The sequence below is a fragment of the Lampris incognitus genome, chromosome 16, assembly GCF_029633865.1.
Source record: "Lampris incognitus isolate fLamInc1 chromosome 16, fLamInc1.hap2, whole genome shotgun sequence".
Classification (NCBI taxonomy): Eukaryota; Metazoa; Chordata; class Actinopteri; order Lampriformes; family Lampridae; genus Lampris; species Lampris incognitus.
Genome location: NC_079226.1, coordinates 41,340,473 through 41,364,982, shown reverse-complemented (window position 1 = coordinate 41,364,982; position 24,510 = coordinate 41,340,473). Strand labels below are relative to the sequence as shown.

Genomic DNA, 24,510 nt, shown 5'->3' with positions numbered 1-24,510 from the left:
ATATGGACCAAACTCTCTGAGGAATGTTTCCAGTACCTTGTTGAATCTATGCCACGAAAGATTAAGGCAGTTCTGAAGGCAAAAGGGGGTCCAACCCGGTACTAGCAAGGTGTACCTAATAAAGTGGCCAGTGAGTGTATAAACTTGTTTGTTTGTTTGTATGATTAACTCAATGATCTGTATCATCTCTAAGTTTCTGGCATCTGTTCTGAACCCGTTGGTAGGCATTAATCAACACCACATTCAGAACACCGTGGATGTTGTGGATCAGGTGAGGGACACCATTATGGAGGGGGATGAAGCAACGGTGTCTTATGATGTTACGTCTTTCTTCACGAAGCAGTGGAGGTAGTCCATATGAAATTGCAAAACGACCCCACCCTTAGCAATAGGACCACCCTTAACCCTGACCAACCGTGTCTGGTCCTGAAACTGTGTCACCATCTTACAACGCTGTGAGTGTAACTATTCCCCAATCCTCTGTGAATAGTACACACTGTAACTCTAGTTAATGGTCACAGTAATTTGCATATGAAGCTGATCGTTGGTTTGGGTGGTTATGCCACTGTATTGTTTATAAGGGTGGGGGTACCTGCAGTCAGTTGGGACTGAAGAGGTCACGTAGATGATGATGAAACGTTTCCCCCAGTAAACGTGGTGTCCAGACGAACCGATTCAACTTTCCGTGATTTCCTTACTTGATTACCGAGCATGCACAAAGACCCAACTTGTTATGACCTCTCCCTGCAGTTTATTACTGCTACTTAGCACAGCACTAGCAGCAAACTTTCTTAGAATTCACGAAGTCCCCCATGGTTTTTATTCATTTCTGCATCCCCACTTGTCTGACCGTCGAGTCAGAAACCCTTTCTTTGATTGGACTTTAATTAGTGACCTCGGCAGCGTCTCTGAAGATTGCCCGGCAGAAGCCCATCTTGTTGGAAGTGATTGATTACGTGCACTAGTTACGTTTAAAGCTGTATGAACACACGAAGAAACTAAGGCAAATTCAGACGGACATATGGAAGTGATTGATTACGTGCACTAGTTCCTCAAACAACTCAGATTCTAAATCACAATACTCACACTGGAGCCTTGCCCATCAAAGATTTACTAATCACCCAGATGCTGTCCGTTCCACTTAACCCCCCCCCCCACCATTGTGTGACCGGGCCCTAAGGCAAAACATCTCGAAATGGGAACTGCTGATTGTTTTGTTTTTCCCCACCGACTTTGAATTGTCACAGTTTGAGAGAGCTGCTAAAAATGGACACCTCCCTGCCAAACATAGATATATACCCACACTGTTTCACCCACTGAACTTCCCATTGTCAGGGTACAGTTGCAAGTAGAGGTAACAGAGTGGGGGCTGTCCAAGTGGTGCGGTCTATTCCGTTGCCTACCAACACGGAGATCACCAGACTGAATCCCTGTGTTACCTCCGGCTTGGTCGGGCGTCCTACAGACACAATTGGCCGTGCCTGTGGGTGGGAGGCCGGGCGTGGGTATGTGTCCTGGACGCCGCACTAGCGCCTCCTCTGGTCAGTCGGGGCACCTGTTCCAGGGGGAGGGGGGAACTGGGGGGGAGGGGTAGTGCGATCCTCCCACACACTACATCCCCCTGGTGAAACTCCTCACTGTCAGGTGAAAAGAAGCGGCTGGCGACTCCACATGTATGGGAGGTGGCGCTAGCGCAGCGACCAGGACACATACCCACATCCGGCTTCCCACCCTCAGACACGGCCAGTTGTGTCTGTAGGGACGCCCGGCCAAGCCGGACGTAACACTGGGATTCGAACCGGCGAGCCCCGTGTTGGTAGGCAACGGAATAGACCGCCACGCCAACCCGGCGGCCCAGGAACAGAGCGGCTTTAATAAAAAAGTAAAATCCTCAGCAAACCTGGACGAACCGTACAAACGTTGGACGGGGGTTTGTAAAGGTAACTAGGATGAATTCGTTTCAGCGACTCAGCACCATTAAAACAACACATGGTGATGAGTCCGGTAATGTAGCGCTGTGAGGAAGACAGGAAGGCTCAGAATACCTGGAAGATTTAGGAAGTTTTCAGCTGATGGGGGGGAAAAGCTGAAGATGGCTGAAAAACACTGAACATGTTTAATAAGAGATTCCATGAGATGGGATAAAACGCCGCAGGCTCGTGATGTATGTTTAATCTGTCTTGTTTACTATTTAATGAGGATTTCAGACTCGAGAGGGATTTCCCGAGTCTTGCTCCCTAAGTAACGGAACTCAAATATCGTGTCGTCGTTTCGTGGTTTGCCTCCCTAGTCAGACAGTCAAGGTGCACTTGTCATCATTAGGGGACGAATGGGGCCAATAACAACGATACAAAATTAATCCCTTTCAAAATAAAACACCCTGCAAGAGGTTAAATACTGATTATGCAGTGTTGATAAGCCTATTATACTTACATTCTTTTGGGCCAAAATGTGTTTGTGTGCTCTCATGTGTTTCTGTTAGACACACTGACTCATCTGATTTATGATCCGCATATTTGATCTGGCAAAGATTTTACACCGGATGCCCTTCCTGCCACAACCCTCCCCATTTATCCGGGCTTGGGACCGGCATGGCTTGTGCATCCTGAGGCCAGCTATGTTATATGGTTTGGAGACGGTGGCACTAATGAAAAGACAGGAGGTGGAGCTGGAGGTGGCAGAGATGAAGATGATAAGATTTTCATTGGGAGTGATGAGGAAGGACAGGATTAGGAACAAGTATATTAGAGGGACAGCTCAGGTTGGACGGTTTGGAGACAAAGCAAGAGAGGCAAGATTGAGATGGTTTGGACATGTGTGGAGGAGAGATGCTGGATATACTGGGAGAAGGATGCTGAATATGGAGCTGCCAGGGAAGAGGAGAAGAGGAAGGCCAAAGAGGAGGTTTATGGATGTGGTGAGGGAGGACATGCAGGTGGCTGGTGTGACAGAGGAGGATGCAGAGGACAGGAAGAGATGGAAACAGATGATCCTCTGTGGCGCCCCCTAACGGGAGCAGCTGAAAGTAGTAGTAGTAGTAGTAGTAGTAGTAGTAGTAGTAGTAATAATAATTGTAGTAGCAGTAGTAGTAATAGTAATTATAGTAGTAGTAGTAATCGTAGCAATAGTAGTAGTAGTAATCGTAGCAATAGTAGTCGTAGTAATAGTAATAGTAGTAGTAGTAGTAATAGTACTAGTAATAGTAGTAGTAGTAATAGTAATTGTAGTGGTAGTGATAGTACTTGTAGCAGTAGTAGTAGTAGTAATAGTAGTAGTAATAGTACTAGTAATAGTAGTAGTAGTAATAGTACTAGTAGTAGTAGCCGTAGTAGTAGTAATAATAGTAGTAGTAACTGTAATAGTACTAGTAGTAGTAGTAGTAGTAATAGTACTAGTAATAGTAGCAGTAGTAATAGTACTAGTAGTAGTAGCCGTAGTAGTAGTAATAATAGTAGTAGTAACTGTAATAGTACTAGTAGTAGTAGTAGTAGTAGTAGCAGTAGTAGTAGTGGACTGATTGATGAATTTCGCCTTCTAAAGACATGTTTGACCGGTGGGACTCGGGTGAGTACTCATGAGTGACAGGCCTGGACCACTCCCACATTTTGATTGTGCCAGTAAACGAGCCCGAATTAAGAGGATATCGGTGAACGACACAAGACTTATTAAAAAGTCTGCGTGCACTTTAAAGACACACCTGCAGGTACCAACATGCTGTGTGAGGCCCGGTGACGGGCGAGAGGCCCGGGTGTCATGTGACTGTGTGTCTAATGTCACGGCACATCATGTGTTGCATCCAGTCAGGTTGCAGAAACCTGCTACTGATCACCCCCCCCCCCCGTCAGCTGATCTTCCTCATATTTGTGTCTGTTAAATAGTTTTCAGCTGTACGATGTCAACCACAGCAAGTCGCCCAAAGGCTCAACTCACCATGTGCTGAAATTCAGTCCAACACGTTTTTGATGTATTCACGTCAACTTTTATGTTAAGAATTGGCGTCCAGGTAGTGTGGCGGTCTATTCCGTTGCCTAGCAACACGGGGATCGCCGGTTCGAATCCCCGCGTTACCTCCGGCTTGGCCGGGCGTCCCTACAGACACAATTGGCCGTGTCTGTGGGTGGGAAGCCGGATGTGGGTGTGTGTCCTGGTCGCTGCACTAGCGCCTCCTCTGGTCAGTCGGGGCGAATAGCATGATCCTCCCATGTGCTACATCCCCCTGGCGAAACTCCTCACTGTCAGGTGAAAAGAAGCGGCTGGTGACTCCACATGTATGGGAGGAGAGGGGGTGGAGCAGAGACCGGCATGGCTCGGAGGAGTGGGGTAATTGGCCAGATAGAATTGGGGAGAAAAGGGGGGAGGGGGGGGACTTGATGTTTGGATACTCAAAATGTGAGCAACTACAGGAAAAATCCAAAGCACTTCCAAGCGTCGTTGTTTTATGTTTGATTTTTTGGTGTAACAGTCTCACCGACCCCAGCAGCACAAAATTGATCGTGTGGTGCAAAACTAAGAAACCCCCCCTCCCCCCTCCCCCCAATACGAATAAGCAATACTGTTATTATGTAATTATGCTCCCAGTAAAGGAATTCCTTTGCTGGGAGCACCCGTTCTGACCCTCCATAGTGAGCGCACACAGACTCTGGAGCTCCGTGGAAGTGAGGCCACTTTGACTTTCTCACCATTTCATGACACCACCTTCTACTACTACTACTACTACTACTACTACTACTACTACTACTACTACTACCACTACTACTACTACTACTCCTACTACTACTACCACTACTCCTACTACTACTACTACTACTACTACTACCACTACTCCTACTACTACTACTACCACTACTCCTACTACTACTACTACTACTACTACTACTAGTAGTAGAAGGCCTTGAATGGATGGAACAACTGAAGTTCTTCTTAGCCAGGTTTTTAGGGTTGCCAAACGGACTACTCATTCATTTCTGAGTTAACATGTCTTCTCTACAATCACGTTAACATGTTGAGCACGGCAAAAAAACGAGGCAATAAATCACCACGTAGCATCAGCACAACGTGTCGTTTTGGTTTTCGCCCCACTAGATGAGAAGTGTCAAGCACACGCACCTCGCAAGCTTAATGGGGAAAAGGGGGCGGCCTTGCAGGCTGGAAGTTGCAGTCTAAGAAGCCCACATAATGGCTCTTTGGAGAAAACAAAGACAACATGTAGAGTTTGTCAAGCAGTTGGGTTAGCACGAGCAGGACAAGTGGTTCGGATAATGGATTTTGAGATGCTCTATTGATCCCCGGCAGGGAAACCACGCTCTGCATTTAACCCATCCTAGCTGTGGTCTGTGTGGCTAGGAGGAAGCAGTGGGCTGCCGCCTCCACGCTGCACCCGGGGACCAACTGCAGATCTTTATCCAATGGCCTCGGTCAGGGGCACGGTATGAACTCTAACATGCATGTCTTTTTGACAGTGGGGGAAACCAGAGCGCCCGGAGAAAACCCACTGCGGACATGGGGAGAACGTGCAAACTCCACACAGAAAGGACCTGGCATGACCCCCAAGGTTGGACAACCCCAGGATTCGAACCCAGGACCTTCTTGCTGTGAGGTGACAGCACTAATCGAAAAGAAATTGACAAGGATATTAAATTAAAAATATGTGATGCTGAAATTGAAAGAGTGACCGAGATTAAATTGCTAGGGGTGGTCATTGACCATAAATTAACATGGAAACAGCATGTCCAATATATGAAGGAAAGATTTCTAAGTCAATAGCAATTCTGTACAAATCAAGAAACATATTAAATTATAAGGCTTTGCATATTAATTACTGCTCACTCATACTTCCTTATATATCATACTGTGTTGAAGTCTGGGGATCAACGTATAAAACAACTGTTAATGCAATAGTTCTCTTACAAAAACGAGCCATAAGACTTATTAATAAGGTTGGCTACTATGAACATACTGACCCACTGTTTATGAAATCGCATGTTATGAAATTTAATGATCTGGTATATTACAAAACAATGCAAATAATGTATAGAGCTAAATCAAATCTACTCCCAGTCACCATACAAAGGTTCTTCTCATCTCAAGAGACAAAGTATGATTTCAGAGATGTCTGCAAATGTTGGTGCTGTTTTAGGTGTTTCAATATGGAACGGTGCTGATATTGATTTAAGAAGGTGTAGCACATTTCAGATCATCAAAAGGACGGTTTGTACAGCAATTTTCGAGGGCTACAAGTGTCCATGATTTTGTAAAGGTTTTTTGTGTTTTTTTATGGTTTTGTTTTATTATTTTTTTCTACAGACTCTGTAACTTTATTTGGTCTTGTAAAAACTGTTGATGGGTAGCTTCATTTGTCCTAGAGGACAGGCTTAAATATAAGCATTATGCTTCTGCCTGTGCCTGTTCAGTCACTGTATTGACTAAATTGTTTGTATTGTAAACATTTGTTAATTGTGGGTGACTGAATAAAACATAAACTAACTAACTAACCACTGTCACCTCAAACACTGGGCCAGAATATCGTTGTGAATGCTGGGAAAACAGGCGGGCTAAGCGGTCAAAACTACCACAGCTAGCAGCCATGTTCTGGCCAAAGCTGCAGGCGACAAAGTAACACATGCATGATCCAAATGGCTAGCTACAAACTGTTGCCCACTTCATGTAGTGTAATATCAGGGACTGAGGGGCGTAATTCAAATTAAATCCAGCAAAACATCTCCTAGTCTGCCCTTTAGTGGCATTGCTGTTCCCAGAATTCCCACTTTGCATGACAGCAAGCCTTGCATGATGGTGAGGGAACGCTCGCAGCACACCCAAGGGTTGTCAAAGCCCCCCGTAGCATCCCAAAGAAGTTGAATGTTGTTTCTTATCCATTCCAACAAACAGCACGCCCCCCCCCCAAATCACTATGGCAGCCTTTTAGCAATCCTAATCAACCAATCGTCATTACACTGGTCTGAGATCAGCCACTATTGTGTAATACTGTAGGAACCTTACTGGCAGCACTATGCAGGCTACTGGCTGAGCAAGCAGGTCAAGCCCCATGCTGATCTTCTGCAGTCGTAAAAAAAATGAACCATTTTATTTCATCAAAACGACCTCCATGTAGAAAATGTGAAGCCCATCGTAACGGCAACTTAATGTCACTCATGAGGAGGAGGAGGAGGAGGAGGCTTCCCAGAGAACGTCAGTAGAAAAGGCCGACACTCATTTCATTCTCATGGTGCATTCTGACCCAACTTTGTGTTGAAGTCCTATTATTGTTTATCTGATCTACCCAAACGGGTTAAAGTCATTGCGCCTGTCTCACGGCCGTTGCTCCCGAGGGTGGGCAAGCTTATCCGGAAAGGGCCGTTGTGGGTGCAGGTCTTTGTTCCAACCGAGCAGTTACACACCTGTGTCTCCTAATCAAGTTCCCCAGCGAAGACTCTACTGGTGGATCAGTGGGATCAGGCGTGCGACTGCTTGGTTGGAACAAAAACCTGCACCCACACCGGCCCGTTCTGGATAGGACTGCCCACCCCTGCGACGGCTACAGGAGTCCAAAACAGGGCGGACAGGGTTAGCCGGTCTCACTAAGACCATAAAATAATGGGTATTATTATTAATAATAATAATAATAATGTTTTAACCGTCGACGCCGATTCTTTAAGTATCGGCCGATAAAGAATCGGCCGATACTTGGTATTCGGTATCGGCCGATAAAGAATCGGCCGATACCGAATACCAAGTACCAATACCAATCCAATCCATTACCTTTGCTAACAGAGCAGGCTTAGTTTGGGGGTCAGTGGGGAAAATAACTGAGATAATCTTTTATTTCCCCACCATTAGCTAACGACAGGCTTCCACATCTCAAAGACGGAGTAAATCAAGCCACTCTGCGTTTACTTACAAGTTTGACGAGCCGCAAGACACACTGGGATGCTGCAGGAGATAACGCTCACTGGCACAAATAAAAACCAAAGTAAACATATGAAACCCTGTCCATCTTTCCCCATGGACAAGTCCCCCAACTGCTGAGGGAAAGGCAGTCCACGCCCACTGTTAGGCGGTGTGCCACATTAGCAATTAACAGAACTGCCCAAGAATTGTTCTAGAAAATTAGTCTAGAAACTAGAAAATCTGGATTGCCTCGAGATGGTTTTCATTAAAATTTGACTGCACTTAATGTGACTAACCGGACGGTTATTTCTTAAAAGGAACCAGGAACACCTGACCATTACACCCGCGGAGCGGGAACGAAACGAAACGCCGTTTCCCCCCAGCCCACAGCAGCAAAACACAAAGACAAACACACATCCACAAACTACAGGAACACACATACCCAAACTAACACATATGTCAAAACTAACACATATGTCCAAACTAACACACATACCCAAACTAACAGCCAGGATGACTGTTGGAACTGCCGGTCTGCATGGGCTAGCAGTTAGCTTAGCCTGCCCCGTTTCCGCATCCAGTTAGACCGCCCTTGGCATTTCCTCCTCGGGCACAGCTCCGGGCAGGGGCCGTGGTCCCCGGGCCCACCGGACGAAGCATTAGCTTAGCCTGCCCATCTCTCCCAGCCATCAAACGAAGACAAAACTTAGACACAGACGTGGACAAAGACGCCGCACGGACGGTGCTGGGTGAGGCCGCCGCAAAATGTGAATTCGCACCGCCGTCTTCCCACGCCGGAAGTAGAAAAACAAATAGCCATTTGCTTTCTACAATTTCACATCAACGTCAGGTTAATCTTGTTTTGGTCTAGATACCCAAATGTCTTTACGCAAAACATTCTCCCATAGTTAGCTGTAGCTCCCGAGTAATTACCATATTAGTTAATCATTTGTCAGTGCAACTTTTGAGCAATCTAACAGGACTCTGCTTTTCCTTCAGGTCTTCAGTCCAAGACGTGGAGCCTGAGCACAATGAGCCACCGCTCCGGTGGTTGGCGGCAGACAGGAGATGACGACACAATAAAGGTCATAAGCCATAATCAGATCCTGGACATTACAGTCAGACCCTATGTGGCTGAGCCGCCAGGGCCACCTGAGGAGAAGGTATCTTCTGACTTGACAAAACGTGTCTCCAGAACCAAGCCCTCAGCGAGGGACTTCTGAGCGGTAAACCATCTTCCTGTCCGTTGCAAAGCTTAATATTACTTCTGAGTTAACGTAGTCATTCCAGGCAAACAGCTAACTACTCACAGAAACTTACTGCTGATGTACTAACTACAGACTGTTGGCTAATCGTATGTACTCACCAAGCTATTATCAGATCTAGACAGCAAAACAAAAAACAACAGAAAAAAAAATCACCATACCAGTTTGACATATTTCCGGATAAGAAATCTCAGCATTAAATAACAAAACAGATGTACTGACAACAACAAACAATGACAGCAAACATTATAATTTCTCATTCCATCTACTTACAACTTTGGAAATTTGGGGCTGGTTCCCAAATCACTGATATTAATTACTTAAGTTAACTTAAGTTTTAAAGTAAGTTTCCTTTATTAGTCCCCTTGGGGACTGTGATCTGTGTAGCTAGGAGCGGTGGGAGGCCGCCTTCATGCTGCACCCGGGGACCAGCTCCAGTTCTCTTCCCATTGCCTTGCTCAGGGGCACAGACAGGAGTATTAACCCTAACATAAATGTTTCTTTTTGGTGGTGGGGGAAACCGGAGCACCCGGAGACAACCCACCACAGACACGGGGAGAACATGTAAACTCCACACAGAGAACAAGGTTGGACAACCCCGGGGTTCGAACCCAGGACCTTCTTGCTGTGAGGTGACAGCGCTAACCACTGGGCCACCATATTAACCCTAGTTTGGGCAACAGCCCCCCCCCCGAATGTCCAGCAACATATTACAGTTCAAGGCATGTAGAAAGAGCAATCACAACACAGCGCACACTGGGACCGCAGCTGCTGCATTATTTTCTGTAGCTAACTGAATCCACTTATTCCAAAGTCCTGAACCATTTGGAAGACCACGCCGAGCAGGATAAGTGGTTTGGAGGATGGATGGACGTAAAGACAGACTGACAAAGTTGGTTAACTGCAGGGAAATCCTAATTATTTAGTTTACTGGTCAATTCTTAACACTTCTAGGAACCAGGAACACTTTGTCATTTCACTTCATGCACTTACGTACATGAAATGAAACGAAACACCTTTTCCTCCAACCCACAGCAGTACAACACAAAGACAACAACACACCCAGAAACCACAAGAACACACATGTCCAAACTAAACAAAACAAAAAAAAATCACTGTCCAAGGGAATGAATGCCAGCCAGGACGACAGCCGGAACCGCCGGTCTGCATGCAGCAGCTAGCTCAGCCCGCCCCGCCTCTGTGTCCCGCCAGACTGCCGCCGCCGCTTCCTTCTCGGGCGCAGCACAAGGCAGGGGCCGCAGTCCCCAGGCCCACCAGATGAAGCAGACCAAGCTCACCCAGCCAATCCGGCACCACGCCTCCCCGCACTCCTCACGACAACATCAGAAAAATGCCTTAAAGGTGCCCTAAAGGAAGTCCAATGCTAGGAGTCAACATTTTAGGAACAACCACTTCTGCCAGAAAACACCAACTCACCACCACAATACTACATCTTATGCAGCCATTAAACTGTTGGGTTCCTCAGATTAGCCCATTCAACAAAAGGCATTTGTAATTATCAAATGCAGAAATAGATCTTGGGTACTTTGACAGTTCTGATAGATGTGGAAAGGGACATCCTGCAATGTTCACTTCATCTCAACTAAATGAAAAATAAAATGCCGAGCTCTGATAATGAAGCTGGCGGTGATGTATTAGACTCAAACATCCATTAATCCACCACAGCAGCTGCTTTAACTTCTGCTTTATTATCCTCCATCCGTGGTCCGACAGTCGTGTACAGACGGATACACAGACAAGTAGGAAAACAGTCATCTCATCCTGAGCTCTCCCTTCTTTCCTCATCCTGACCTCTCCCATGGTTCCTCATCCTGAACTCCCCTTTCGTTCCTCATCCTGACCTCTCCCTTCTTTCCTCATCCTGACCTCTCCCATCGTTCCTCATCCTGAGCTCTCCCATTGTTCCTCATCCTGACCTCTCCCTTCTTTCCTCATCCTGACCTCTCCCATTGTTCCTCATCCTGACCTCCCCCTTCGTTCCTCATCCTGACCTCCCCCTTCGTTCCTCATCCTGACCTCTCCCTTCGTTCCTCATCCTGACCTCCCCCTTCGTTCCTCATCCTCATCTCTCCCTTCATTCCTCATCCTGACCTCTGCCTTCGTTCCTCATCCTGACCTCCCCCTTCGTTCCTCATCCTTAGCTCTCCCTTCTTTCCTCATCCTGACCTCTGCCTTCGTTCCTCATCCTGACCTCCCCCTTCGTTCCTCATCCTGACCTCCCCCTTCGTTCCTCATCCTGACCTCCCCCTTCGTTCCTCATCCTTATCTCTCCCTTCATTCCTCATCCTGACCTCTGCCTTCGTTCCTCATCCTGACCTCCCCCTTCGTTCCTCATCCTGACCTCTCCCTTCTTTCCTCATCCTGACCTCTGCCTTCGTTCCTCATCCTGACCTCCCCCTTCATTCCTCATCCTTATCTCTCCCTTCATTCCTCATCCTGACCTCTCCCTTCTTTCCTCATCCTGACCTCTCCCATCGTTCCTCATCCTGATCTCGCCCTTCATTCCTCATCCTGACCTCTCCCTTCTTTCCTCATCCTGACCTCTCCCATCGTTCCTCGTTGGCAGCACAGCGAGTATGCAGAATTCCGTGCACTTCAAAGCAACCCAAAAACCACATGAAAGGAATTCCGCTACAAAGCAGACAAAACACCATGAAAGAGGGGCGGCAGATTCACACAGACGTTGGAAGAACACCGGGAAGCAGAGCGCCCCGCTGTAGTCTCAACTTTTTCTATTGATTTCTATTGATTCTGCTTAAGGGAAACTTCTCTTTACGCCCTCTGCTGAAGACGGGGCCTGGACGGCTGCTGCGACTCCCACGGAGCAGGAAAGGCTTCGGTATCTCGCTCTGGCACGGCGACACCAGGGGATTGAACCCGACTGAACACCAACCCCCCCCCCCTCCAATTCCAAGGTTGAGGGTGAAATCAGACAATTGACATGCGGCTCAGGAAACCCTCACATCATGGGTATTAAAATCAAATAGCCTAAACAAATTCCTGCGTTTAGTTCCCACCTCATTTATGCATTCCAGCAAGCGGAGCGACTCCACAGGGAGATCCATTTGGACATCAGACAACACTGACACCAACGTCAGTCTAGCTATTAGGCTGTCTGGAGAAGGAACACTTGACTGACCTTCACCTAGAGCCTTTTTAGGGGCGTCTGGGTGGCATGGTGGTCTTTTCCATTGCCCACCAACACAGGGGTGGCTGGTTCGAATCCCCGTGTTGCCTCCGGCTTGGTCGGGCGTCCCTACAGACACAATTGGCCGTGTCTGTGGGTGGGAAGCCGGATGTGGGTATGTGTCCTGGTCGCTGCGCTACCGCCTCCTCTGGACAGTTGGGGCACCTCAATCCTCCCACGTACAACGACCCCCCTGGCGAAACTCCTCCCTGTCAGGTGAAAAGACTCCACATGTATGGGAGGAGGCATGTGGTAGTCTGCAGCCCTCTCCGGATCGGCAGAGGGGGTGGAGCAGCGACCGGGACGGCTTGGAGGAGTGGGGTAGTTGGCCAAGTACAATTGGAAGAAAAACAGGAGGGGTGGGGGGGGGGCAATTTAATCTCAGTCACTCTTTCAAGGAACGTGTTTCCCCAACGCTCAAATGTTGTAGACTACCCGAAAACTCAACCCACACACACACACAAGCAAGGTACTGTATTAACCCGCCGTTTGAAAGAGCATCTCTACCTCCACGTTTTATACCTTCTCTGCCTTCCACACCATTGCTTTCCTTTTTTTCGGATTTCCCCCCCTTTTTTGCCCCAACTGTACGTGGCCAATTACCCCACTCTGCCGATCCGGGGAGGGCTGCAAGACTACCACATGCCTCCTCCCATACACGTGGAGTCACCAGCCGCTTCTTTTCACCTGACAGTGAGGAGTTTCACCAGGGGGGACGTAGCGCGTGGGAGGATCACGCTACCCCCCCTCCCTCCCATTACCCCCCCCCCCGAACAAGCGCCCCGAGGAGGCGCTAGTGCAGCAACTGGGACACGTACCCACATCCGGCTTCCCACCCGCAGACACGGCCAATTGTTGTCTGTAGGGATGCCAGACAAAAGCCGGAGGTAAACACGGGGATTCGAACCGGCGATCCCCGTGTTGGTAGGCAACAGAAAAGAGCGCTACACTACCGTGTGTTAACTTGTTTCTAGTGGGACAGCAAGCGACAGAGCCAGCAGGGCATACAGCCAGGCCATCCTGAGTCTGCCACAGGGAACGTGATGCAATAAACCCAGGGCAATTGAAAAAGGACAAACACACACACACACACACACACACACACACACACACACACACACACACACACATACACACACACACACACACAGATGTATGATGCCATCATCCATTTGACAGGTGTACTTAGGCAACCGTGGCAGTGCAACTCTCCTGTTGGTGGCAAGAAAGCAGCCATAAGCCAACTTCCTGCCAAATGGCTACTCTGTGTGTGTGTGTGTGTGTGTGTGTGTGTGTGTGTGTGTGTGTGTGTGTGTGTGTGTGTGTGTGTGTGCATGTGTGTGTGTGTGTGTGTGTGTGTGTTGGTATTAGAGGTTTTAGCCAGAGCATAATGTATTGCGATAAAGTGTGTGTGCGTGTTGTTGTGTGTATGTGTGTTGTTGTAAGAATGCTGCTTTAAGTAACTGGCTGCTGAATAGTTAAATATAGGCCGAATCAGGCCAAGGCCTCCCTGCTGGCCTGGGCTCTGCCGGTCTAATACCTGCACAAAGACCTGGAACTCTCCTTTGCACAGAGGGGTAAGGGATGTGGGCTGCGGTCAACAGAAGCGGGTACGAGTGTTTGGCTTTTCATTGCCGCCTCCTTGAGTAAGAGCCCATGTGGCTGAGCACCCTCTGCACACATGCGAACCGGGTGGCAGCATGCGCCCATATGGTGAAGTGCCACTCATCCATTGGTGCACTTTTCCATTTTTCACAATGCTTTGGGTTCGAATGGATTCATTGTGGGGCCTCTTTACCCATTGTTACTAATCAATAACGAGTTATTACTCGATAACCTGTGAAACAGATGACTAGTAGTTAGAAATAGGGCCTCTTCTCCGGCCTGGTCGGGCGTCCCTACAGACAACTGGCCGGGGTGCACTGGATGTGGGTGCATGTACTGGTGGCTGCACTAGCGCCTCCTCCAGTCGGTCGGGGTGCCTGTTTTGGGGGGGGTAGCATGATCCTCCCACACGCTACGTCCCCCTCCCCCTGGTGAAACTCCTCACCGTCAGGTGAAAAGTGGCTGGCATGTATGGGAGGCGGCATGTGGTAGTCTGCAGCCCTCCCCGGATCAGCAGAGGGGGTGGAGCAGCGCCCGGGACGGCTCGGAGGAGTGGGGTAATTGGCCGAGCACAAATGTTAGAAAAAGGGGGGGTGACATCTTTACAAAAACAGGACCTCTTCAGTTGACCAGAAGTAAAGGAGTAGTTCTTGGTTAGACGGGACTTGTTCACGCTCAGTGACAAGGTGTTGGTGATGAGGAACCGCATGAGTCTGATCCGCCACGCCAGCGCTCCCCTGAGGAACTAGACGGTGGTCGAAAGATCTGGGGACCAGTGGGGCCAGCGGGTCAGTCCAGCTTCTAAAGGCTCCCTAGTTTCCGTCAGATCTCCCACCTCCCCAGTGGATTTGGCAAATGTGGGTTTTGCCTTGTCCTCTTGACAAGGGGGACCGGGACAGACGCAGCCCTCTGGACTGGTGGGCAGGGATAAAGGAGCGCGGGCTTTGGCAGGGGACCGAGCCACCGTTCCAAACAAGCAATACAAGGTGGGAAGCAGGAAGCGGGGGCTAAATTATCCAAGAGGCCCTTCACCTGTAGCTGCTGGGGGACTGAAGCATGCTCAACAGAGCACCGAGTCACGATCCAAGACGTGTCCGTCCAACCTGGCGCCGACGACTTTAATGAGCTCAGATCCGATTAGGTGTTAATCACCTCCACCTGCCCTGCTAGCGGGGTAGGGCTTCCCCGCAGGTTCTTCAAGCCCTCGGTAAACAATGAGCAAGCGTCACACGCGTCTCATTGGCAGGCAAGCATCACCCCCGTAGTGGGCTTAGCATACTAAGACTGGGCAACAGTCCAAATAATCACTTGCTCATCCAACGGCCTCCCCTCCTTCACTGTGTTTATCAAGCGGCCTGTGAGCTCAGAGTTCACACTGCGCTACTTAACAGGGCCGCTGCATAACGGCACACTCAGCTTCCACCACAGACACCCGTATGTCTTAACAAGCTACACCCTCAGCTTCCACCACAGACACCCGTATGTCTTAACAAGCTACACCCTCAGCTTCCACCACAGACACCCGTATGTCTTAACAAGCTACACACTCAGCTTCCACCACAGACACCCGTATGTCTTAACAAGCTACACCCTCAACTTCCACCACAGACACCCGTATGTCTTAACAAGCTACACCCTCAACTTCCACCACAGACACCCGTATGTCTTAACAAGCTACACACTCAGCTTCCACCACAGACACCCGTATGTCTTAACAAGCTACACCCTCAACTTCCACCGCAGACACCCGTATGTCTTAACAAGCTACACCCTCAACTTCCACCACAGACACCCGTATGTCTTAACAAGCTACACACTCAGCTTCCACCACAGACACCCGTATGTCTTAACAAGCTACACCCTCAACTTCCACCACAGACACCCGTATGTCTTAACAAGCTACACCCTCAACTTCCACCACAGACACCCGTATGTCTTAACAAGCTACACCCTCAGCTTCCACCACAGACACCCGTATGTCTTAACAAGCTACACCCTCAGCTTCCACCACAGACACCCGTATGTCTTAACAAGCTACACCCTCAACTTCCACCACAGACACCCGTATGTCTTAACAAGCTACACCCTCAACTTCTACCACAGACACCCGTATGTCTTAACAAGCTACACCCTCAACTTCCACCACAGACACCCGTATGTCTTAACAAGCTACACACTCAGCTTCCACCACAGACACCCGTATGTCTTAACAAGCTACACACTCAGCTTCCACCACAGACACCCGTATGTCTTAACAAGCTACACCCTCAACTTCCACCACAGACACCCGTATGTCTTAACAAGCTACACCCTCAGCTTCCACCACAGACACCCGTATGTGTTAACAAGCTACACCCTCAGCTTCCACCACAGACACCCGTATGTCTTAACAAGCTACACCCTCAACTTCCACCACAGACACCCGTATGTCTTGACAAGCTACACCCTCAACTTCCACCACAGACAGCCGTATGTCTTAACAAGCTACACCCTCAACTTCCACCACAGACACCCGTATGTCTTAACAAGCTACACCCTCAGCTTCCACCACAGACACCCGTATGTCTTAACAAGCTACACACTCAGCTTCCACCACAGACACCCGTATGTCTTAACAAGCTACACCCTCAACTTCCACCACAGACACCCGTATGTCTTAACAAGCTACACCCTCAACTTCCACCACAGACACCCGTATGTCTTAACAAGCTACACACTCAGCTTCCACCGCAGACACCCGTATGTCTTAACAAGCTACACCCTCAACTTCCACCGCAGACACCCGTATGTCTTAACAAGCTACACCCTCAACTTCCACCACAGACACCCGTATGTCTTAACAAGCTACACCCTCAACTTCCACCACAGACACCTGCATGTTGTAGACAGCAGCCAGAGACATCTCTGTCTGTGCACCTGAAGAACCAGTCATGTTCTCAAGAAGCACGGTGAACTAACACCCATAGACAACATGTTTGATTTTGCCAGATGTTCCAAGAAAAGGTCAAAGGTGAATTCCAAAAGCTGAATTTGACTTTATGACCATCTCAAGAGGAAAACTAGTGATGGGGCACTAAACTCAAACATAACTGTTATGTTCCACCAACAATTTGATTTTTTATAACACAAAAAAACTCTGAAACGAGTTTTTTGGTGCACAATCAGCCTCACTTGTTCGAGATAATTTTAGAATTTAATCTAATTTGTTTGCGGCACAACGCACAAAGAGAATAAAACCAACTCTGCCAACAACTGACGCAATGGATTTAAAAATGAATAACATATTTTAGTTTTGGTATACTTTATTCGTCCCCATGGGCAAATTATGATCTGATCAAATTATGATCACCTAGCTACACAACTAGGTGCAGTGGGCACCTAGTTGTGTAGCTAGGTGCAGTGGGCAACCCGAATTCGCTACACCAGCGTAGCGAATTCGAGGGGCAGCCGGGAGGCGAACCCAGGTCTCCCGCACCATGGGCAACTATGTTAACCAGTCAACTAAAGGTCCGACCCATTAGCCAAGGGCTAACGATTCTATTTATCCGTGCATGTTACACTACCCCCCCCCCCCTTTCGGGAAACGCATCCCCACGCTTCATCATAACAGCTCCTTCACGCCTCTGGGCGCACGCGCTTCCGATGGCCTCACTGTCTCACCATCCCACTTCTGACACCAATGTAGCGAATTTGGGGGGGTAACCAAGGAACCTGGGACCAACTCAGGGACCAACTCAGCGTTCTCAGGAACCCTGGGACCAACCCAGTTTGTCTTGGGTTTGTCACAGACAGGAGCACTAACCCTAACATGCATGTCTTTTTGATGGTGGGGGAAACCGGAGCACCCGGAGAAACCCCACCACAGACACGGGGAGAACATGCAAACTCCACACAGAGGACGACCTGGGATGACCCCAAGGTCGGACAACCCCGGGGTTCAAACCCAGGACCTTCTTGCTGTGAGGCGACGGCGCTAACCCCTGGGCCACCGTGCTGCCCAATACAGTTGGTGCAGCAGTAATAAAATATGAGGGTAAATTCAGATAAAGTCAATGAGCAGCAAACATTCTATGCTTTCTTGGTCATAAAATCAAGGATTGATCAACACTGGCATATAAGTATAAAAAATCATCCATCCATCCATTATCTTAACCGCTTATCCTGCTCTCAGGGTCACGGGGATGCTGGAGCCTATCCCAGCAGCCGTAAAGCAAAACACAGAACAAAATATTTACTGAAGGCAAATGTAGGCTACTTCACTAATTCAGGTTTTACAAGTACAAATCGAGATTTTGCATGTTTTCTTGAGTGGGTTTGGAAGCTGGTTTACCATGGGCCACTACTGATCTGAATACTCGACTAAGTGCCACAAGGTGAATGAATTGGGGACTTAAAGGGAAACTTTGCCTTTTTCCAACTTGGTCTCCATATACAAGTCCTTGGTAATGCTGATGATATGATGGCAGCATTTCCATCTAGCTGCTCTGTGTCATTGGGGAGTGCTCCCTAATTACATTTTTGAACAGGTCAAAAATGTACCTGCCAGTCACCCGCTGTCGGCAGGGATGTAAGACTAATGAGAAATATCAGTTAGTCTTCCCGATTCTGGGTCATGCCTCCAGAGGCACAGAACAAGACACAGTAAGCAATGAGCCCATCTTCAACCAGGAAAAGTTGATAATGATACACAGTCACCCACAAACTTTTTCATAAAGCAGAAATGAGATGCAACAATGGAGGACACGATGAATGCAGGCATATTTCAAAACATTTTGGTGGAGTCTAATGTGCAACCGCACTTGTACGAGCCGCAGTGCACTGAAGTGGAGTTGTGTGAAATGGAGCGACAAGACAAGTGGCTACCAGTGTTACAGCGGCGGCTTACAGTCACTTGTGGTGTACCTGTAGAAACCGTACACCAACTCCAAATAAAACCGAGTCAAGTCAATTTTATCTGTACAGCCCCATGATCACAAATTACAAATGTGCCTCGGCGGGCGTTACGGCAACACAACATCCCTTCTCCGGTTGCCACAAATTTCTTTGGGGGAAACTTCTGTTGGATTGCCATGAAAACCCAGAGGGATCACCTGTGTGTGCAACAAACCAGGACAGTTTTGGACTGCATTTATGATAGTGGAGTTCTGGATGTTTAGTTTTGTACATGACATATATGCTTTGAGGGCGGCACGGTGGCACAGTGGTAAGCGCGGTCGCCTCACAGCAGGAAGGCCCTGGGTTCGAGCCCCGGGGTAACCCAACCTTGGGGGTCGTCCCGGGTCGTCCTCTGTGTGGAGTTTGCATGTTCTCCCCGTGTCTGCGTGGGTTTCCTCCGGGGGCTCCGGTTTCCTCCCACAGTCCAAAGACATGTAGGTCAGGTGAATCGGGCATACTAAATTGTCCCTAAGTGTGAATGTGTTAGCCCTGTGATGGCCTGGCGGCCTGTCCAGGGTGTCTCCCCGCCTGCCGCCCAGTGACTGCTGGGATAGGCTCCAATATCCCGCGACCCTAATTAGGATAATGGCGTTTTGGAATTTTCTTTTTTTAAAGATTCCCAAATTGAACTGGAAAAATCATCTTTAAACCAGCAGGTCCGAGACAGCGGATGCAGATGATCCTCAGTAAAGTACGATTATATGGTGTAACTTCACACAACATACGAGAGTTTTATGTCAATGAAAGAGAAGGTCCAGAGCACACGGTTCACAGTAACAGCATTTTATGGGTTTGGTGGCAGTTATTTAAATAGTTTGACAGCCATCGTTTCTCATTAACTCTGACGAAGACTGTCTGTGTGGAAACATTAGTTTGTTGAAATACAATTAAACCTATCAAAATGTTGCTATTACTAACCCTTCATTCAGTTTCTTGGTCTTGTCCACGTCAGGTACTGGTTTTTATAGTCAGCTGATGCAGTTATTTTTAGTTTTGTTACAAAGTTGAAAAGCATATCATTAACAGTAGTGTATTTTCATTGTTTTTGTCCTATTAACTTAGAAATCATAGCTCATGGTAAATATCAATGATAGAATGTAAGCGTTGATAACGTAACATCGTCGTCAGCTACTTCAGCATCATGGCAACAGTAACGGTCGTGGGGTGGTGCCTTGCCTTTAAGGGGATTCGATCCCAGACTGCAGTGTCTACATTCAATTCTGCACATTTAGGGACAGCTGAATCCCTCACTGTAAGCAGAAAAAATGGCCTGTTCTCAGCCAATGATGGACGAATTTGATTTTTCTTTTCTACTAGACATTCAGGTAACATTCCAGATCGACATAACATCAAAACATACTGTAGCGAATTCGGGAGGGGGGGCACCCACAGGAACTGCCACAGCCGGGACGCGAACCCGTATCGCCCGCACCGCGGAAGACATCGCTAACCGCTCGACTGAAGGGTCAGACCCATCAGCCAACGGCCAACATGTCTACTTATCCATGCACGTTACACTACTACCCCCCCCCCCTCCTCCGGGAAGCGTGTCCCCGCGCCTAAGCATATCAGCTCCTTCATGCTTCCGATGGCCTTGCGGTCTCCCCATCCCACTTCTGACACCAATGTAGCGAATTCGGAGGGGGGGGGTGGCAGTAGTGGATCTAGAGATTTTTTCCTGGGGTGGCAAAGGGGTGGCAAGACTGTGTCCCAGAGGTGACAGCTGCCACCCCTTGCCACCCTGTAGATCCGCCCCTGTGAGGGGGAGGGGATTCTAAATCGGCGACTTCTGTTTGAGATGAGTTTGGTGCGGGTCTCATTGACCTTCACCATGCATGTACATAAAATATACTTTAAAAACATATTATCTGATTTATAAATGGGGTGGCAAGACTGTGTCCCAGAGGTGGCAGCTGCCACCCCTTGCCACCCTGTAGATCCGCCCCTGTGAGGGGGAGGGGGGATTCTAAATCGGCGACTTCTGTTTGAGATGAGTTTGGTGCGGGTCTCATTGACCTTCACCATGCATGTACATAAAATATACTTTAAAAACATATTATCTGATTTATAAATGGGGTGGCAAGACTGTGTCCCATAGGTGGCAGCTGCCACCCCTTGCCACCCTGTAGATCCGCCCCTGGGTGGTGGTGGGGGCAACCACAGGAACTGCCGCAGCCGGGACGCGAACCCTTATCGCCCGCACCGCGGGAGACATCGCTAACCGCTCGACTAAAAGGTCAGACTTGTCAGCCAGCGGCCAACGTGTCTACTTATCCATGCACGGTACAATACTGTTTCTGAACTGGTGATCAGGCACCTCATCCTGCCCTCAAGCTGAACAAGCTGTTTTCTGTGGCCGCAGTACTATTTTTATTTCTTGTCATACTTACTTATTTACGGTCCCGTCCAAAGGCAGACCCCTAATGAATGACAAGCGGCTGCCACGGCTAGTTTTACCACAAATCCGGGACTGAACTGTGCCTCCTTCTGAAGGCAGCGTGGAGACAAGTGAAGTCAACCACTTCTTCCCACTGCCTCCATCCTTCAGAAGATGACGCAAAAAAATTTTCGCCCGTATTCAAGGAGACTGGAAGCACGTTGGACATGTTGAGCTTCGCTTCTCGTGTCAAAAGCCACTTGTCGATATTAGCCATGGCAGTAGTTTTTTAGAAAGTCATCCATCCATCATCTAAACCACTCATCAGTCTGGCGGGGATGCTGGAGCCTATCCCAGCACTCACTGGGCGGCAGGCGGGGAGACACCCTGGACAGGCCGTCCGGCCATATGACAGGAACTACACGGCTCTCAAGAGAAGCTGACCAGGAGGGATGGGTTTATATGAAGCACTAAATAGTAAACCCCTACAGAGGATCAGCGTCCACAGTGCTGCTGTTTTGTGTGTTTCTTGTCCTTTTGTATGTGTTTAAGTGCGGGAGTACTGCTGGCGTCGTGTGTGGCTGCCGCTTCTCCCTCTCGTAGCCCCCCTTCCCATCCACCCTGTATGTCTTCTCCCTCTCGTAGCCCCCCTTCCCATCCACCCCTGTATGTCTTCTCCCTCTCGTAGCCCCCCTTCCCATCCACCCCTGTATGTCTTCTCCCTCTCGTAGCCCCCCTTCCCATCCACCCCTGTATGTCTTCTCCTCTCGTAGCCCCCCTTCCCATCCACCCCTGTATGTCTTCTCCCTCTCATAGCCCCCCTTCCCATCCACCCCTGTACGTCTGTGTTACGTTTACCCGTTGTCTTGTTTCACCCCGTTCATAGTAAGCCACTTTGAGTGTTAGAAAAGCACGATATAAGATTGGTTTAATATTATTATTACTAAATAAAAAATGATTGCCTTAGGTCACAGGAGCCCTGGCGTGATGTAAACCCTGGGAACAATTCAGACTGGTTTGTTCAGTCTGATGTGTTATTCCTGACACCAGACCAGGGAAATAGGAAGCAGCATTGGCTTCCAGCGCGTAGAGATTATCTCACGCTGCTCAAGCAACGCCAAGACTGGGCAAACCCTGTTCTCTCAAACACAAGTTTTAGGAGTTTGACACCTATTACCGTCCAGGCAAACACCAGGCGTACCTGTGCCTGCACGGACTGTGTTCCACACACCTCCACGTGGTACAGCCCAGTCCCCATCCCTTAACCCTGCATGTTAATCACACCGTGCATGGACGTGCACACGTGCCCAGACGTTTCCCCCATCTCATGTACGTTACCACCACAAACCCAGGTCTAATGGGCCTTCAGCTAAGTTATGCAGGTTGTCGGGGTGTGTGCGTGCGTGTGCGTGCGTGTGCATTTTGAAGTGCACGTCGCTTCCACTCACCTTCACAGACGCCCCACTTCAAAATGCGTGATCCCATCACCGTTCCCCGACGGTCTTATCACACATCTCAGCCCACGGTCACAGGTCCCGTGCAGGCCATAGACGCCCCCCGCATGATTCATTCTTCTGCCTGGCGCACACACGGCAGCACCCGCATATCCCCGGGACCACGGAGCCCTTGCAAGCGCCAACTGGCAGCTCCTCGCACTTGGACTGGTCGCAGGGCAGGCAGAGGAGAGCGTCAGTTTACACTCGACGTGAAAAGCAACGAGAAAAACAGAAACAGAGGAGCGAGATACGCCGTCCGAAAGGGCGACACCGAGGGGAGGGCGGAGGACAGCGGCATGATGGGGAGAGGAGGCGCAGAGAGAGAGAGAGAAAGGAGAGATGCTATGATCCAAAATATCTGTTCCAAAAATATGATCCCAAGGCAGCCCGGGAGCAATGTTTCTTAAACTTTGGCTGAGGACCCAGAATGGGCCGAAGGCCTGTTTCTGTTGGATCCCGACATGTTTAACAGAACGCTGGAGAAGGTAAAAGGCCCCACAGAAGGTGGGACATGTGACACTGCCGGACCCCGAGGTGACAAGTCCGTAGATAAGAGATCAGTCGGCAGAACACAGACCGTGGTTCGGGATCCCCGCGGACGAGGATCTGTAGGTCCTATTAAGGAGTTGTTTTGTCCCAATATCCACAGTAAAGATTCCTTTCCAGCAGCTGGGGAAGACCGCTCAAAAGTGGAACTCTGGTACCAGTTAAGGCGAAATGCCTGAGATGCTTTCTAGTCCCGGTTCTGGGGGATGTGTCTTCCCAGCAGAAGAGGCAATAACTCAGCTAAATAACATTTTCCGGTAGACGCAGCATGGGGTCCGGTGCAGGAGGAGGAGGCCAGTAACGTGCGATAGCAGTGAAATACAGCCGCGCGTGTACTCTCCCTGATCCCTGTGTCGCCCGGCCGCACGCCAGGAAGCCCGGCTAAGCAGGGGACGAAGCGTGGCGAACAGGTCCGATAGGTGTGACGGTTACCTACACCTGCACAACGGCCACGAACACTCGTCCTCGTTGACCCGAGCGGAACGACGGGTTTGAGACGGATAAGTAGACACGTTGGCCGCTGGCTGATGGGTCTGATCCCTCGGTCGAGCGGTTAGCGCTGTCCTTCGGCGGTGCGGGCGATACGAGTTCGCGTCCCGGCTGCGGCAGTTCCTGCGGTTGCCCCCCCTTCCTGAATTCGCTACAGTATGTTTTGATGTTATGTCGATCTGGAATCGAGGCGTTATAACGCCCCTAAATACCGCACTCGCGTAGCCGCTACCCTCTCGGGAGACGCCGGCTGCGTTCTTCCGACTTGCGAAAACGGTGCCGAATCAAAAACACGTGCGATCGTCAACTCGCCGATATAAGTTGTGCTCGCGGGGGACCTCTCCCCGCCTCTCCGCGCGATGGCCGCGGCCGGACCTTCCTGCGTCGTGGACGCAGCGGAAACTTTGCTCCGGCTCAGCGGGACCCTAAGCCTCCTCCCCGGACTGTGCCTGGAGCGCAGGAGCAGCGGCGGCGGCAGCCTCCGTCCGTGTGTTTACACAGACGCCTGTGACCCAGCGCGCCGCCCTCCTCCGACCCAGCGCGCCGCCCTCCTCCGGCCCTGCTTGGCGACGACGCGTGTAACACCCGGGGGCTTCGCGGCGCGTCCCGCCTTGTTGTCAAACGTCCGTTCCGAGCGTCACCGGTTCTCCCCCCTCGAGCCGTTTCCTGCTGACGGACCCTTCCCTTCCTGCGCTCTTCCGC

The 24,510-nt window shown here is 49.4% G+C and overlaps 1 protein-coding gene across 1 annotated transcript in view; it reads right to left on the bottom strand.

Moving 5' to 3' along the window:
- The window catches only part of crim1 (cysteine rich transmembrane BMP regulator 1 (chordin-like)), a 221,800-nt gene extending 199,038 nt beyond the window's left edge, over window positions 1-22,762 (bottom strand). The window contains exon 1 of the mRNA XM_056295460.1: window positions 22,726-22,762. Within this exon, the coding sequence (XP_056151435.1) occupies window positions 22,726-22,762 (37 nt within the window). The remainder of the gene's footprint in view (window positions 1-22,725) is intronic.
- Window positions 22,763-24,510: the final 1,748 nt, after the last annotated feature.